Source organism: Eurytemora carolleeae, unplaced genomic scaffold (assembly GCF_000591075.1).
Source record: "Eurytemora carolleeae unplaced genomic scaffold, Eaff_2.0 scaffold629, whole genome shotgun sequence".
NCBI lineage: Eukaryota > Metazoa > Arthropoda > Copepoda > Calanoida > Temoridae > Eurytemora > Eurytemora carolleeae.
Window position 1 is genome coordinate 177,683 of NW_019396768.1, and position 19,013 is coordinate 196,695.

The 19,013-nt window shown below is 32.5% G+C and overlaps 1 protein-coding gene across 1 annotated transcript; it reads right to left on the reverse strand.

The window, feature by feature from the left end:
* Positions 1 to 1,558: 1,558 nt before the first annotated feature.
* LOC111708448 (formin-like protein CG32138) lies at positions 1,559 to 17,957 on the reverse strand (the record flags this gene model as incomplete). Its single annotated transcript, XM_023481826.1, has 17 exons — positions 1,559 to 1,902; positions 3,144 to 3,226; positions 3,586 to 4,083; positions 4,573 to 4,942; positions 5,803 to 5,902; positions 7,023 to 7,132; positions 7,947 to 7,986; positions 8,518 to 8,626; positions 9,151 to 9,207; positions 9,791 to 9,868; positions 10,153 to 10,230; positions 10,517 to 10,597; positions 11,091 to 11,195; positions 11,277 to 11,399; positions 15,928 to 16,065; positions 16,619 to 17,095; positions 17,780 to 17,957. Coding segments are annotated over 17 exons (2,677 nt in total), but the record flags the coding sequence as incomplete, so codon positions are not given.
* Positions 17,958 to 19,013: the final 1,056 nt, after the last annotated feature.

The window sequence follows — 19,013 nt, forward strand, 5'->3', positions numbered from 1 at the left end:
CTTGACCGATTGGCCTCAAATTTTGATTGTGGAACTTGGAAGAACCACGGGAATGTTCTTAACTTGGTTTAAAAATTCTTAGTTGAGTGAGTTGAGTTTTCTAGAGAAAACTCGAGGCAAAGCTGGGTTCCCAAGCTAGAGCTATAATAATTTACTGTTCAAGAAGTAAAAAGAAGAAAAAAGAGAAAAAAACAGCTCTTACATAATAGTTAGTTTGTATATCCGTGTATATTTAATAATATAATTCAAAACATAAAACATTATTCTTTTACAGATTTTCTAGAGAAAGCTTTAGCCAAAGCTGGGTTCCCATGCTAGAACCATGATAATTTACTGTTCAAAAAGAAAAAAGAAGATAAAATACAGAACTTACATAATAGTTTGAAGTTTGTGTATCTGTATGTATATATAAATACAATTCAGGCAAAAATTAATACTCTGTCTATGAAATTACCTATTAATGGCAAATTTTCTCCGTCTATAAAACTATCTAGGACAATTTTTTTCGTCAATATAATTACCTGTTCATGACAAAGTTTCTATCATTGAAATGCCCTTTTCTTAAATTTCTTTTCCCGTTAAATGTTAGATGGCCTATGAATGTCCTGTCTATGAGAATCTATGAATGTCCAGTCTATGAGAATTTCTATGATTTTGTTTTCAATTAACGTCATTCTAACTCAGTAGGAGCCACAATTAATCTTGACACTTAGGTCAAAAATAAATTCAATCAGTTTGAAAAATAATAATTTTATTCAGTATAAAATGAACATTTTTAGGTTTGATTTTCAACTATAATATACAATACAGTCATGTGTAAATTTGTGGAACATCTTTTCATCAAAATAGATTCAAATAGTTTTTATATTAATATTAAAGAGACGCTTAAAACATTTTAAATGCAAGACTGGGCGATTTAAAGCATGTATTTTAGTTATTAGAGAAAGAAAACTTTTTTAACATCCAAAATCTTTTTTTTCTAAATAATTGTCTCTCTAACCAAATGAAAGCAAGTTTGAAGCAAAAACCTGGTTGTGTAAAAACAATACAAAACATGTAAAATGTTTAAATATCGGGGAATTTTGAGGCATTTAGCTGATAATTGTAAAACACGCCAATGTTGTTTGAAAAATGTTAACTAAAGTAGCTGGAATAAAGTGCTTCTCGCTTAAATGGACTGTGGTTGTAATTTCAAGCAATTCTTCAATAAGACGGTCATGCGCGATTTACAATGGTACCATTGAAAAACAAAATTAGATAATTGATGTTGAAAATGTCCTGGTTTTTCTTGGCTAAAAGATTTATTCAATATTTATTTCTACATATTTTTCCTTTAGCATCGAAGTAGTAGTGAAACCATGATTGATAAAGCTTTCTATCTTAAGGGTATCGATGTGAATCGGCATGCCGTTTTCTAAAATAGGAGGGTACTAATGAGAATCGGCATGCCGTTTTCTAAAATAGGAGGGTACCAATGAGAATCGGCATGCCGCTTTCTAAAATAGGAGGGTACCAATGTGAATCGACTGGCCGATATCTAAAATAGGGTCACTTAAAAATTACACCCAAAGACTCTTTATTAGTATTCCAATAGTTATTATATTATATATCTACATTTTAGGTCAACAAATTTTAGCTGTCTAATTTTATTTGGGCTCTACTACTTGCTTTGTTTGTTGTTGTGGGGCTCTGGGCCTCCAGGTTTTTATTTTATTGGGGCTCTGGATTTTTACATTTTAGTTTTAATTTGTTGTTCTTTTTTGTTGGGACCTTGAATTTTCAGGTTGTTTTTGATGGGGCCCTGAATTTCTAAGTTCTTATTTTGTTGGGGCCCTGGATCTCCAAGTTCGTCACAAATCTTCATCAAAAGGCCGGGACATCAGACGATTTAGATCAGTGTTCCTAAACAAACAAAAACATTTAATATTTTACTTAATCCGTTTAAATTCCGAAAAAGCACTAGGATACTATGATTACGAAACAAGATCAACCTTCATCAAATAAAGCATAATGAATAATGAATTCTCCTGTTTTCGGAAAAATTCCCCGATTTCTAAGTTTAAATCGATCAATTTCATGAACTAAAATAAATATATTTTGAATATCCCTGATACTGCGTTTAACAGTGTTCACTGTACAGTGTACAATGTACATTATATGTATTAAAGTACTGTGTACAAATTATAGACTGCGGAGCCCAAAACTTAAGACATATATGACATATTGTTATGAAACCCAGTTTCACGAATTAAGAGTACACAATTTTGTAGATATCAATTATCAATATATTTTTAAAATATTATTCTATAGGGTTAATTTTATATTCTCTCTTTGTTTTATACTTCTTAATGGTTAATCTAAAAAAATGTGTTGTACTGAGTACAGACTAGCTTTTCCAGCGAACAAAAACTTTCGCGAAAAAACTGCGAAATTTTTGCGTTTTCTCGCGAAATTTTCACATTTGCAAGATGCAAAATTTTTGGCGAAACGATTTACCCTTTTTGCAGGAAACCCTAGTACAGACCCCTATAGGGAAACTCAATTGAGTCTCGTTCAACGACACTTTTAAATTTCAGGCTCTTTAAACAAAGAAAAGCATATATCTAGGCAAGCAATATTAATTAATTTCAAAAGTTCCATCAACAATTCACAACGGTAAATTTGCATCTTTATCCAAGTCATGTTTACCGTTTTTTTTTCTTATAAATTACGGGCCGCAGTTTTCTTGACATCGCCACAAAATGGCAGAAAATGGGATAATATATGAAAGAACCCCCAGTTTTGTGCTGTTGTTTAAAGGTTAAAAATAATGGTTCTTTGTTGATGAAACAGTTCAATTAAAGAAACTATTTTTAAAAAGTGTGCGCAGGAGTTGAAGCAAAATACCGCGTCTAAATCCTCGAAATATGTTCTAGATCGTCGATCAGAATCCGCCATATTGTAAACAGAAGATCGCTTTCTAATCATTCAGAAAATTTTAAAATAGTAAAAAGTTTTATTTGATGCGAAAAATAGTGTAAATACTGCTAATTTTCTATTGTTATTCTCTTTACTTAAATTGACAAAGATTTTTCTTACTTTTCTCTTCTAATGGATGTTACCAAGATTTTGGGGATTTTTTTTTAAATAACGAAAATAAATACCTTCTAACGGAACGACGCATGGCATCATTGGTCCTGTAGGGAACAGCTTTTATATCCATGATTATCTGTTCCAGGGTTCCGTCCTAAATTAAAGATTATGAATTAGCTTTACGCAAAATGAGTGTCGTCTTAGTTCCTTCCTTTGATAATAATTGTCGTAAACTTTAAAATCCAAAACAACATTCAAAATCAGAAAACGAAGCCGACAATCATCCCCTGTTTAATATATATATAATAATAAAATTATATATTATAATTGTATAAAACAAAATATTTATCAAGTGCGATGGGGGGAAAAAGATTATAAATCAAAATTGAGTATAATTCATAAACTGATTGTAGTAAAAAAACTTTAAAAAAACTTGGGCAAAAATTTAAGACCAAGAAAGAAACATCATTATTATCTAGTTCGGTATGAGTTTTTTTTTGTTAATTTTCTAACCTTCACTTCTTCCGGTTTAATCATTTGCTTCCGGTTTCTCGACTTAATCTCGTCTGAGATCAACATTGCCTGCTTCTTGTTATTAAAATTATTCTTCGTAACAACGCTCGCCATATCGTTGTTGTTCTGCACCGCGGCCAACTGTCTCGCCTTCTCCAACTTCTTCTTCTTCTCATTCTCCATCTCCGCGTTTTTCCACCCGTTGATGAACCGGAGAAGAATTGCAAAGAATGCGTTGGAATCCATTGATTTATTGCTCTCCCCGTAGTGCTCTAAACAATCCGTAAACGCGGCCTTTGCGCTGCTCGCGTCAGCTGATAGTTTTGTCAGTAACTCCTTTGCGTTGTCAGCGAAGTCCTTGAGGACAAGGTTCTGCTGCTGCTTGGAGGAGGTTGAGGTGTTGGCCTGCCTGGCTGCCAGCTCCTTTAAGGTCAAGTTCATCCCCTTCTCCAACTCCTGGACGTCCGTCAGTATGTTCTCCAGTGAGAACTGAGCAGCCTGGAATAATTTTTTTTATAAAATCATAATTTCCTCCCGTCAATTTACTTAATGATTGTCCCATTTATTTTCTTATTTAAATGAACAGCCTTAAATGTTCTTAGTTTCATTTTCAATTTTAAAGCATCCAATGTCCGAATTTAATGAATGTAAGTCGCGTCTCAAATACCCCAAAAACCGGCTTAAATTGAGCCCCGGCTAAGTCTTGAAAATATAATTCAATTTTAAGTGAAACCAATCATATTTGAGCCGCGGCTTAAATTTAAGCATTACTCGTTTTTTAGAACTGAAAGAATAAATTTTGAAAACTATATTTCTGTATAATGCACCATCATTATTAATTGTTAGGCCTAATAATTAAATAGAGTAGGAATCGATCAAAATTATTACAAGTTTCCTTTATAAACAAATACTATTAAAAATTATTAAAGAAAAATTGTTTCTCTTTGACTGAATAGAAGGATTCGTTTCAGTTCAATTTCTTTTTACCTTGTCAATATATTTTAGCTCGGTTTCAAACCCCTTGAGTTCCTTGTACTTCTCATTGACCACCTCCACAATGTAGTTGACTATTGTTGACTTCTTGTCACTGGATTTGGTTATATACAAGCTGTCAAGGGACTGTAGCTTGAACCCGTAAGCTGACCCTTTTTTACTAGAGTTCATGTAGTTACCAAAAGCGAGAATAATTTCGAGGATTTTCTGAAATTTCTTCGAGTTTCTGGTGGATTTTGAGCCTAGGTAGACAGCTTCGATCCTTGGTTTGATTGCATGAGCGAGCTCGAAGAAGGTTGACATGAACGACATTATTTCGAGTTTTGGACCCAGACGTTCAACTTTAGCAAGCTTGGCCATAAACCTGAAAAATATTTTAAGTTTAAGGAAGTTTTGACATCTGAAAATCAATTTGTTCTATCCTAATTTCTGTTCATCCTACCTATTCTTATTCCAGGTCTTCCTAACCTTACTCCAGGTCATCCTAACCTTACTCCAGGTCATCCTAATTCTATAATACTATTCCAGCTCTTTCTAATTTAGTTCTTTTTCTACACTTTTCTATTTCTTTTCTACCTGATCTTATTCCTTTTCTACATATTTTCAGTCCTTTTTTCTTCTTTTCTTATTTCTTTTCTTCATTATCTTATTCCTTTTCTTCCTAATCATATTCCTCTATTTCCAAATCAAATTCCTTTTCTTGATAATCGTATTCTTTTCCTTTCTTATCTTCTTCCTTTTCTTCCAAATCTTATTCCTTTTCTTCCTAATATTCTTCATTTTCTTCCCATTCTCGTTACTTTTCTTCTTAATCATATTCCTTTTCTTCTTAATCATATTCCTTTTCTTCTTAATCATATTCCTTTTCTTCTTAATCATATTCCTTTTCTCATAATATTATTCCTTTTCTTCTTAATCATATTCCTTTTCTTTCTTTTCTTTCTTTTCTTCCTAATTCTTCTTAATTCTTTTTCCTAATCCTATAATTCTTTTTCCTAATTCTATAATTCTTTTTACCAATCCTATCATTCTTTTTCCTAATCCTAAAAATCTTTTTCCTAATTCTATATTTCTTTTTCCTGATCCTATTCCATCCTTCTTAATCCTATCATTTTTTTCTAATCTATTCTTCTTAATCCTATGATTCTTTATCCTACTCCTATTGTTTTCCTGATAATCATATTATTCTCTTCACTAATCCTATTATTCCTTCCTATTATTTACCTGTCCTCTTCTGTGAGTTTCTCTAAATCCTTTTTACTATTTACATAATCTCTGTATTGTTTAATTTCTTCAGTTGTCGGGGTTATACGCTGCAGTAATTCTAAACATAAAATTTAGAATTAATTAATCGAATATTGATCTAGCACAAATATTAATCAATTTTAGATCAATTCATCATTCGGTTCAACACAAACAATTATTTAAACAACTATTTCCTCAATTTTACCAATTTTAATCAATCAATATATATCATTTTACCTAACTAACATCCAAATGACCACTTAATCAATCCTTTAACCAGTTCATTCATCAATCTATCAAAACTATCTCCATCGATCCTCAAATCAATCAATTCACCAGTTCATTCATCATCCATAACAACTATTTCAATCAATCGTCAAATCAATCAATTAACCAGTTCATTCATCATCCATAACAACTATCTCAATCAAGCCTCAAATCAATCAATCAACCAGTTAATTAATCAATCCATAGATAAAACAATCATTTTAACAGTCATTAAATAAATCAGCAAATCAATAAATAAAAATAAATAAAACAACATTTATCAAGAATCCCACCAAACAACCATCTAACTAAAACGTACCAAGCATCTAACCAACCAGCCACCCAATCAAACAACTAAAACAAACTAATCAGCCAATCAAACAACCAACAATACAACCAGCCAACCAACTAAAACATCAATTAATCTATTTATTATAACAAAAAACATTTTATGAATTTATCCGTTCAATCCAAAAGCAAATAGGCTACTAACCAACCACCTCAGACAATGATAAAAACATCCAACCAACCAGCAAACAAACCAACCGACTATCCGACCAACCAACCAACATCAATTAATCTATTTATTATAAAAAAAACATTGTATTAATCTAACCGCTCAATCCAAAAGCAAATAACCTTACCAACTAACCACCTCAGACAATGACAAAACATCCAACAAACTGCTCCTGCCAACCAACCAGCAAACCAACCAACCAGCAAACAAACCGACCAAATCAAATCAAATCAGGCTTTTAGGATTCAATCTCAAGATGACTAGCTTTACTAAATCAAGAATGAAGCAAGGCTTGTAAACTGTATGACTTTTCTTTTTTAAACTTTATTAAATGTTTTCCAATTAATTGTTTTTTTGAATTTAATAATCCTTAAAATCAGTTTATGAAAATATCTCTCCAATCAGCTGCTCCTACCTATAGCATCCAATCCTATTGCTGCATTGTCTAGAGCATTAATATTTGCGATTAAATCTTCCGGAGACATGTGCGGTAGACGTCTTTTACAAATTGCAACATTCTTCAACCTTAAGATATAAAACAAATCAAATTTGAGTTTTGAAAATAAAAAGTGGACAAAGGTCTTATGATCTGTCTACAAAGTTATCCAGAGCCCGCAATTCAAACAAATTCAGGGAAATATGGCTCGGGGGTAAGCTGGACCTTATTTACGACTTGGGATTTCTGATTCAAGCTGCATCTTATTTTCCATGAGTTTTTAAAAAACCGGTTTAATATTCTATTTGGCGGATTTTCAGGGTAGGAATTGACACATTCTGGGTTTTTATGAGAACAAGACTCAACATTGAGACTTATTCTCCACTAAGACCAACCAAGATCGTTTTATTTTCGTTATCTTGCAGCTGTCAATCACGTGACACAAGCTGTCGTCCGACTTGGGTCGAAGATTGGGTCGTAAAGTCGGGTTTAAGGAATTGTACGGCTCGAGCCGGAGTTTTTAAATCGCGGGCTCTGTGAGCGTAATTTTAAGAGACACTTCATGCATATATTCACAACGGTACCTGTAAATGCTTTGTCGGATCAAATATGTGTTAAATATCAATGATAATAGTTTTTTAACTGTGGTTTCTCTACATAAGTGACTTGCGTATTTCTACTATACAGGAAAACATATAGGAAAATCAGAAATAAGAATTTTAAAAGATAGAAAATCTTCAATCAGATCAAGGCTTCAAGGGTACAGTTGTGAATCGGGCATTGGTCACTTTAAATTACGCTTACAGAAATGATGGTTCGGATTCATTTATCATTTAAAAATATATTTGAATATATTTGAATAAAAGGGAAAAAGAGAAAATGGTGACCTATTTTTTCATTTACCTTGTATGTTCCATAAGAGAGTCAAGTTGAGAGGTTTTCACTGAAAAACAAAACATTAAACATCATTCAAAAATCTATTTTTTCTAATTACCGATTTTTTTTCTGATCTTTAAGTGATTTTCATGTCAACATGATCATTCTTTTATTATCATCTTTGTCCTAATTTTTCAGGTTGTCATCGTCCTGGTCATTAACTTTATCGTGATCATTGCCATTTATCAGATGATTGTTATCATCATTAGTATTGTCATTTAAATGATCTTTGTCATTATAGCTTTTGATCGTTATTGTCATTATTATTGTATGCATCATTTTTGGTTTTCATTTCATCTTCGTAATTTTTATGATTTCAGCACAATCTAACATCAGCATCATTGTCCTAATATTTGTTTTGATCCTTGGCAAAATTATCATCAGATGAAACAATGAGTAGAGTCCCGTAGCCTTGAGATATTTTAAAAGAGGGGCGAGGGGATTGCTATTGCTAATTTTACCCTCTTCTGATTATAAAAAGGCAAAAAATATTTTTGGGGAGGGGGGAGGGAGGTGGTTTTTCAAGAAAATATCTTGCCTGGTTGTTTATATGACTGTGCATCTACTTTATCCATATTCTGTTTGAGAGGAGCTGGATTTAGTTTAAAAGCCTCTTCAAATGCTCCAAAATCAATCTCGTTCATGATCTGAAGATTTTAAAATAAAAATTATATTAATCAATTTATTTGTAAATTATTGAGTTAAGAAAATAATCGATAATTTTTTTTTGGTTATCGTCTTTTAAGAAGAAATACTTTATTGAAACAATTAAGAAAACAAGAGGAAGTATTTACGAATAAAAAGTCAGGTAAAGGATTGACCATGATAAATCTGTGAGTTATTTCTATCTGATGTTCCCGTCAAGAAAATGTTAAGAAAAATCCCGAGTACTTTGCTACCAAGATGGGATAAAAAAAATCTTAACTTTTACAAATTGAGTTATGATTCAATCTTATACAACAAACATCCTTTCTTTCGCTAAATTTTTATGAATAATTTCAATGATTAATTTATAAGATAAACTTGGAAGATTAAACCAGGCTCAATTGGAATATATATATATATATATATATATATATTTCGACATTTCTGCGAAGTCTTTATCAGCACTAAAGGTTGGAGAGTCAAACTTTTATATTCTATGTTTTATAATTTATCCATAATTTTTTACCTTTTCATCATTCATTGTGTACCAAACTGTATCTTTTATATCGTTAGGTTTTAACGCCTAGAAGGTCTTAAACTCAGAACAAGTTTTAAACCAAGCACAGTTTATTTTTGGATCATGTCTTTGTCTTATCTTTATGAAGATATTAGGAGAACGGGCCCATCTCTCTCTAAAATAGCAGACAAGGTTTGAGTTTAGACTTGAGTTTGAGGCGGATTTTAAAGTGTCTCTTTCCTTCTCTAACTCTTTTATCCGTATCTAGACAAATAAATAAAAATTAATTAAAATGTTTTTGAAATAGAAACAAACTTAAAGAGACTGTAGATGTATTTACAAGTAACCATCCAACTGTGCCCTTGAAACCTTTGTCAAGACTAAAAAGGAAAACTTGATGTTTTCAAGTTTGATTTCTCAATAAAATTGACTTGCGGATTTTATGCTACAGAGCGAATGAAGCAAAAAGTAAATTTTGTACTTTTTAAGATGGAAAACAGTATTGAAATTACGTGAACAGTCTCTTTAAAAAGCATGTTTTAAGCACAGACGACCTTTAGAGCTGTAACAAATGCGGATTCACACGTCTGATCACATTTCTTTGGGCTGCAGGAGGAGCAGTTTCTTGTTAAGATTTTTTTGTAAAAANATTTTCTACCTTCTCTTCCTTCTCCTTATACATGTTGACCTCCCTCTGTATCTCATCCAACCTGTTCTCGTAGCTCACCTGAACCAAAAAAATGATTTTAAAAAGAAAGTTTTTTACAGGACAAGTTTAGGGAATTAAAATATTGAAATATTTACTTATTTTCGGATAAAATAACCCCCACTTAACTTTTAAACAGATATTTTATAAGTGTCCATTACTCAATGACTCCATGGCTCAATGGCTCAATGGCTCAATGACTCAATGACTCAATGACTCAATGACTCAATGACTCAATGACTCAATGACTCAATGACTAAATCAATAAACATCTCAATAAATAAATAAAAGAATAAATGAATGACCTGCTGGCTCATAGCTTCAGATTCTATTTCAGCAAGCTGTTCTGAGAGTCGTGCACACTCGTCCTCTAGTTCTGCTACCTGAAACAGAAATCTTTTTTAGAAGACGACATTCAAAATCAGATTCAATAAATTTAGAAAAGAAATTAATTAATTTAACTGATTTGCTTTCAAAACAGTATTTTAGTCGATTAACATTTTAAAAAGAATTGTTGTGAACTGCAAATTATGAAAGTATACAAAAATTTACAATCAACCAACCTTTACCCTCAGAACCCTTAAAACCAATGTAAAATTAAACATACAGACGGGTTTAACAATGATTCCCCTGGGGATTTAAATGGTAAAAAGGGAATATTTGTCTGACCTGATCCAAAGCAGCTTGTTTACTCTCAGCCTCCTCCATCAGAGCAGCAACATCAAACTCATTGTCCACATAAGCAGATATCTTAAAATATTTTTTTAAAAACTTTTTTTAAAACAAAATTAGATAATTAAAGAGACTGTACACTGTTTAATTGTTTCAGGACTGATGATGATGATATTTTATCGAAAAATGTATCCTGAACTGACAGTCTGTATTTTTTTTAAAGTTTGGTTGAGATTGCCTTACACGGAGGTCCTGGTTTAACTTTTTAATGTATACTAAATAGTGTACATGCAAGTTTCAGTGACCTTTGATTTTTAGACTGGCTTGTCTGATTCACAGCGATACCCTTTAAAGCTTTTTGACTAGCGCATTTCTGCTTCAAAAATAATACTTTTAAAGAAAGAAAATCGAAGATATATACTACATTTATGATCAGATAGGAGTTAAAAAGGGTACCGATAGAACATTAGGCATTCCCTCATAAGCTTTGAGGAGCACTACAACGATAGTCCCATCAAGAGGAAAATTTTTTGCTATGTTAAATGAATCGTCCAGTTTATGGCCGACTTACTTGAACAGCCAGTTCGTCAGATTCATGGTTCTTGAGCCGGTCAAGACACAGGTCAAGCTCCAGGTTGGTAAACTCATATTGTAGAGCTACGCGGAAATTCATGTCCTGAAATAATTCATGTCCTGAAATAATTCATGTCCTAAAATAATTCATAATATACCCCTGCTTTGTTATATATATACATACCTCCACTGAGTGTACGACTATATTGATGAACTGCATGCAGGCGACCATGAAATCTATCTGGAACTCCTGAGGGCTCGTGAAGTAGCTGACCAGGGTTTCAAACCTGTGAGTCTCTCGCATCTCCTAAACAATTGACATTTTTATCATTAACAAATAACAATATCAAAACTGAGATGAAATGTCACCAAAATGGAATAGAAACTTTCAATTTTACGATGAAGTGCTTAGGCTTCGACTCCAGTTTATAAAAGCGGCAACGAATCAAATATAATATACAAAACATACACACAATTGTTGTAAACATTGAGACTTCGATTAAACTGCTTTTTCATATTTTATTTAACTATTACAATTTTCAAAGAAAGGACAAAATCTTAATTTATTATTTAAAACGGGAATTCGGATCCTTAATTTTTACTTTTATTCGTCAATCGTCATCTAACAGCAAAGTTGGCATTTAACAATTCCAGAATCAATATTTACTTTGTTTCTTCAGTGTCCATATTTGTTATAATTTTGTTTTCATATTTGTGTTGACAAAAATATAAAATTAAGTAAATATTAAAAATTTACGCATTCATTCCATAATGTTCTGAACATTGAAATCGAAATATATAAATATGTTTTTAAATAGGCATGTAAAAAATTGATGTTTTGAGAAATAAAGATTTTTTAAGTATTTTATAATTTCGTTTTCGGATCCGGATCCAAGGATACGTATTTTTTGCAGATCTGATCCGAACTTTTATGTGGAGTGTCTTTAATCTGACTTCTTCTAAAAATTGCGAATTCAGAGCCCGCGATTTAAAAACTTCGGCTCGGTTCGTAATTCCTTAAACCCAGCTTTAAGACCCAATCTTCAACCCAAATCTGACGACAGCTTGTGTCACGTGATTGACAGCTGCAAAATCTTTGGCTTTACTTAAAAGAGTTAGGCCCAATGAAAATAAAACCGACCTTGGTTGGTTTTCGTGGAGAATAAGGCTTAATGTTAAGGCTTGGTCTCATAAAAACACGGAATGCGACTATTCCTACCATGAAAATCCACCAAATAGAATATTCAACCGATTTTTTGAACTCAACTCTGTGGAAAATAAGATGCAGCTTGAATCTGAAAGCTCAAGTCGTAAATAAGGCACAACGACAGCTTAGACCTGAGTCGTATTTTCTTGAATTTTTTAAATCGTCGGCTCAGGACATTATATTAATTCAAAGAATCTGGAAGCAAATCGAGTTCCTCATCTAAAATTCATTCTCAAATATTTTAGATATTCTGAAAGGTCCGTTGTTGATAAAATGGCTTTTTGTATCACAGATTTTCGTGGATTTTAGTTTAGTCATACTTAGATAAATATTGCGTGAACATTTCTTCAAAATTAGATGTGCAATGAATGATGTAATTCTCAAACTTGTTTATATAACCCCCCCCCTCTCATTCTCTCCTTGAGTAAAAAAAAACTTCACAATCCATCGTAAAAGCAACCCCTGCCCCACCCCAACACAATTAAAAAATTTAAATGATAAAAGTGAAGTTGACCCAAAATAGTGCTTTCTTTGCAGTAAAAGTAGCTAGTATAACTTAAAATGTCAGTTAGAATTTGCTCTCCTTTTGAATATTTCTTATATCCTTCCCAATCCCATTTCATTCCAATCCCATCCCACCAAATCCCATCCCAATCCTAATCCCATTCCTATCACAAACCCATCCCACCCAATCCCAATCCCAATCCCAATCCCATCCCATCTTCATTCCATCTCAATCCCATCTCAATCCCATCTCAATCCCATCTCAATCCCATCTCAATCCCATCTCCATCCCATCTCCATCCCATCTCCATCCCATCTCCATCCCATCTCCATCCCATCTCAATCCCATCTCAATCCCATCTCAATCCCATCTCAATCCCATCTCCATCCCATCTCCATCCCATCTTAATCCCCTCTCATCCCAAATATCTCCGATCACATTTTCAAAATAACCCTTCCACCAGAGTAAAAAGTGGTTAGTATCAAATCAAATCAAATCAAATCATGCTTTTAGGGACGTCCTACACCCCCGTCCCACACCCCAAAATTGAAGTGACTATACTAAATCAATAATGAAGTGAGGTCTTACGATTTGTATTTTTTGCTTATTTCCACTTGATTGTTTAATAAATTTTGCAAAGAGGTTTTGTTATCGACATAAATTTTACCACTAACAAGAAAGAAAACGTACGAAATCAACAAAAAGTGCATAAAACTTGAAAATAATAGAGATTCTTTCTTTTTCTTAAATGAAGAAATATTTGTATTTAATTGTCCTTGGGTATCCTCCCCCTTCATAGTAAAAACAACACCAAAAGCTGCAAAAACTGTTATATTGTCATAAAATAAAACCTAGAATCACACTTGAAGGTCGACAACATCGTAAAACGAAGAAGATTTTAAACAAATGTTATTCAAATTCATAACTTATAAATCAACAAAAACTAAAGCAAAAATTATTAAGAATGAGATTATGCATAAACGTACATTTCTATATTTCACAAAATTACCTTTAACAAGGGGTAAGGGGCAACGAGATGTTCTCCCAAAGGCATTCCCAATTATTTTAAATTACCAATTCCCAAATAGCATTTACCCAAATATACAAATAAACAAATCTTAAAAGGATACTTAAGAACATTTTTACAAGGTCAAAAAGGACATTCACATTTAATTTTCACATTTAATCAGTGCTAACCAAAACCTAAAATTTACTCTGGATGGTTCATTAAGATTAAGCCAAAAAAAACTTTAAAATTTTTCATTTTCGCAAATTATCAATAAATTTTTGAAGAATTTGCATGACCTGGATTTGTTCTGTTCAAATTCAGAATCCGAATCTGCATCCAAATGAAATGGGTCCTAAGCTAAGCTTGTGGAAATTTGCTCTTGGGAAGTTGTTTCTTAATAAAATGCGCCTTTGGAAAAACCTACCATCTACGGAAGCGCCATTATCTGATTTACTTTAAATTCTGACATTTTTTCAGGAGAAAGCAATGCACATTCAACAAGAGCACGTAGATTTCCCTGTTTCTGGTTTTCAATTATTTTCCTAGATATATAATTTAAAATTGAACCCCTGCTACAGAACAAACAGTCAAATATACCAATTTTAACACTTTAAACCTTCCAAACATATTTGCAAACACAATTGCACAACACTTTACTCCGTGTGACTATAATTTCAACGTAATAAAAAGAACCTTAGCCTCAAAAGTGCCATGCCCGATTTACAACGGTATCTAATATAACTGGATCTGAAAACAATGCAAGAAATATTGGCTGTTTTCTTGAAAAAGATTAATTCTGGAATCACATTCCTCGCCAAAAAATTGAAATTGAAATTTGCCAATTTTCGGAGAGAAAAGTAAGGATATCCCCCTCATTGAGGCCAAAAAAATGATTTAATGGTTACAGCTGCGAATCTAACTTATCTTTGAATGGAGAGTCTATTGAAATTTTGCCGGCCGCCATTTTACAACTTTTCTTTTGATCTCTATTTTAATAAAAATGCGAAAATTTATTAAGGCTATTTTTTAATCTTATTTTTCGCACATTATTTCATTCATTTCAATTTTTAAATTTTAAGTGACATCAGTTCATTCATTGGCAATAAATCAGCGAATAAACGACATCAATGCTTCAAAGATATAATTTTACTTAATAAATATTTCAAGAAAACAATTAATTGCATCTAATATATTGGTTTTCTTAATTCATATCCTATTAGTTTTTTGAGGAAGGGAAGCTATTTACCTTTGTATAAAGATTATGCTATTTTTCCCGTTTTAGGTGTTCTTTCAAAAAATATTGAGTAATAAACTTTGAAAAGAGAAATCTAATTATAAAACCCTATCAAAGTTCAAAAAGAAAGAAAAATAAAAAACTTTGCCTCTGCGTTTTTAATATTGAGTTACTTTCAAGTCACCAAGATGACAATGCCTGATTCACAACGGTACCCTTGAAACCTTTACCTGAACAATATTGTGGGAAATATTGTCTTTTTCTAGGTTTAAAAGTGTTATGAGTCTCATTATTTTGATATATTTTCTGCAGTGGAAATGCGCAACTGTGAAATAATCAGTTTCCAAAAATATGACCTTATATATATAATACATATGTATAATTAGTACTTGACCAAACAAAATCTTTAAGGGCACCTTTGTGAATCGGGTAAGGCCATCTTAGCTTTGAAGGCCACCTGAAATCATGCTCACAGCCCCTTTAATGATGTGAGTGTGAAGCTACTTTTCAAGGACCTTGGTATTTAGATCTTCAATATCAAGCTAGTTTTAGTTTCTACGGACTGCAAGGACTGTAAGAGTAATTTCAAGTGATCCTCCATGCAAAGATGGCAATGCCCAATTCACAACGATACCCTTTAAACCTTTATCTGATCAATAATGTTGAAAATACTGTCATTCCTATCGTAAAATGGGCAAGTCACTTTTTCCGAGAAACCCCAATTGAATAAATCAGTTAAACATTGACATATAAATCTTACAGACAAAGCTTTTAAGGGTATCCTATCCAGTGCAGTTGTTAGTCGGGCATGGAGGGTCACTTGAAATTACACTAACAGTCCCTTTAATCCACCATAAATGAGTGTACAGTCCCTTTCTACCTGTTTAAAGTTATCGAAAGCTGAAAGAATGATACTGTGTCCCCCCTTGAGAAGGCAGATCGCTGCCAACAACTCCAAGACCAGCGCCTTCGTTCTCAGCTTCTTGTGGATTAGGGACAGCGCTATAGAGTTGATCGCCTGTCAATAAGCAATATAAAATTTTCAAATTATAATATAAAATAATATCGCTGATTTTCCTTTGAATTGAAAAAAAATTCAAGAAATATCCTAAACTTTTAGGAGAAAATTTGGAAACCAATTGATAATTTAACATTATAGCCTGATAATTACTTCATAACACGTGTATAATGAAATTCAACAAGCGGTTCCATGAATAGTTAATTCAGATACTTTCAATTTCCGATAATTGGCGAGAGCCCTTTAAAAACTATTACTTCAGCATTTTCACCAAATCTTTCAAAATTAGTCCAATTAAAATTTTTAAAAATAATCAATTTTAGAACTTTATTTCTGAAAATTAAAATTTAATATTTTTAGGGAAAATAAAAAATTACTTTTTTAAAAACGAGAAGTTTTTTAGGAATTCTAATTCTGATTTTTTAATTTAAGAAATCGATGATATATTTTGAGGAAAACAGTTAGCAAGTATTAAAGAATGAAAATCGAAAGTCCATCGATTAATTTTTCGTATCCTTGTTATACAAATATTTGTGTTTATATTCAACTGTTCCTGTTTATGCTTTATCACCATATTGAACCCATACTTGTTGTTCATGATCGCTCGAAGGCACATAATGCACACATGAATATCGTCCGTCACATCGCCGATTTTACGATCTTTCTCACGTTTGGCAGATTTTCTAAACTCATTTCGAGTCAACTCGGATTTTCGACTTCGAATGGAAAGATTGATTTTTTTACTCGAGCTACCGAAACTACCGCCATCGGACAGATTTGATTCCTCTTCCTCGAACTCGAGTTTTTGTCGCATCACTAGTAACCTCGAGGACAGATATTCAATAAGAACATCGAGTCCTCGAACATCTTCACTTAGAAACTCTCGAACCCACTCGATATGATTCGTCCTGAGGGAAATCTCGAGGTCTTTAAGGACTTGGGTCGAAGTTGAAGTTAATTTTCGAGTCCCTTTATAGGCCCCGGGGTCAAGAAACATCCGTAGTTTCGTCAAATATTCTTGGGGGGGATCCTGATAATCATATACATTCAATCAATCAATCAGACGTTTAGGGACACCTGTGACCACATCAAAATCTCATCATGACTTACACTGATCTGAGATTTAAAGAAGGATTTACAATTTACATTTCTCATACAGGGCAAAAGAAATCTAGAAACATAATATTTGGAAGAAGATGATAAATAATATAGCTTCATAAACTGAATATTAGGATAAGGATGGATGTATAATGAATATATAAATGAATATACAAATAAATAGATTAATTTATACAAGAATGAATGTATGACTGAATGTATGAATGAAGAAGTGAATATATAAATAAATGCAAGAATGTATACAAGGATAAATCTAAGAAAGAATACAATAAAAATACTGGGATGTCTGAAGGAGTGAATTTAGGAATGAATACAAGAATGAATGAATATGAATTCCTTTGCATGAATGAGATCGTGATCACAGAAAGAATGAAGTAAGGATGAATGTAAGAATGAATGTAAGAATGAATGTAAGAATGAATGGGAGAATGAATGTAAGAATGAATGTAAGAATGAATTTATATGAATATACGAATGAATATAAGAATAAATGCAAAAATGAATGTATATGAATATACGAATGAATATAAGAATAAATCTAAGAATGAATGTATATGAATATACGAATGAATATAAGAATGAATGTATAGAATTCCTTAGCATGAACGAGATCGTGATCACACACCGTATCCCACTTCTTCTCATTTGGGAAACTTTTCAGAATTTTTGCCCGTTCCGGCGGTAAATCCATCTGTATTAGAACCTCGTTAAACCGTCGTTCTGAAATATACAACAATAAGGCGATTAAAATAAAGCTCCGGCGGTAAATCCACCTGTATCAGAACCTCGTTAAACCGCTGTTCTGAAATACATAACAATAAGACGATTAAAATGAAATTCCGGTGGTAAATCCATCTGCATTAGAACCTCTTTAAACCGCCATTCTGATATAAACAACAATAAGGCGATTAAAATGAAATTCCGGCGGTAAATCCATCTGTATTAGAACCTCGTTAAACCACTGTTCTGAAATATACAACAATAAGGCGATTAAAATGAAATTCCGGCGGTAAATCCATCTGTTTTAGAACCTCGTCAAACCGCCGTTCTGAAATATACAACAATAAGGCGATTAAAATGAAATTCCGGCGGTAAATCCATCTCGATTAAAACCACTTTAAACCGCCGTTCTGAAATATACAATAACTATGCTTTTATGGCGCTTCGCGCCCATCTTCTATTTCAACTTTTAATTGTGGCATTTTCTGTGAGCATCTTCTATTTGTACAGTATTAAAACAAAAACAAACATAAAGTTTGCGGATTTCATAATTTTTTTCTCGCATCTTCAAAGTTTAACAAAAATACAAAACTATTTAACACAAATTTCATAAATTTTGATCATTTAAAAACTTTCCCTGGGGTCACGTGAGGTCCCACAAAAAATTTGGGCCCGAGCAGTATAGCCGTTTTGACGTTTATTGGATACAAACAGACAGACAGACAGACAAGCATAGTATATACAATAATAATTATTGCCCAATTTGGCGACAAACCACTAAAAACAATAAAAAAACGGTAAAAAAATATTTTTGAAAACGGGGAAGGTTTCAATAAAACCCATGAATAAGTATTTTTGTGTGGCTTGAGTTCAAACTAAAATCATAATAAGAGTTTTGGGGATTTAAGGGATAAATTTGAGGGAAAATTCGAAAACTACGAAGAAGGGGGGGGGGGTCGAGCTTGAAATTATCTAAAAAACTGTATCAAATATTCAAAGCTATTTATGAATATTTGTATAAAAAGAGAAAATACAACATTTCATCGACCAAATTAGCAGATAAAATATAATAGAACAAACCACACATTGAATTGGTTCTAGGAGAGAGG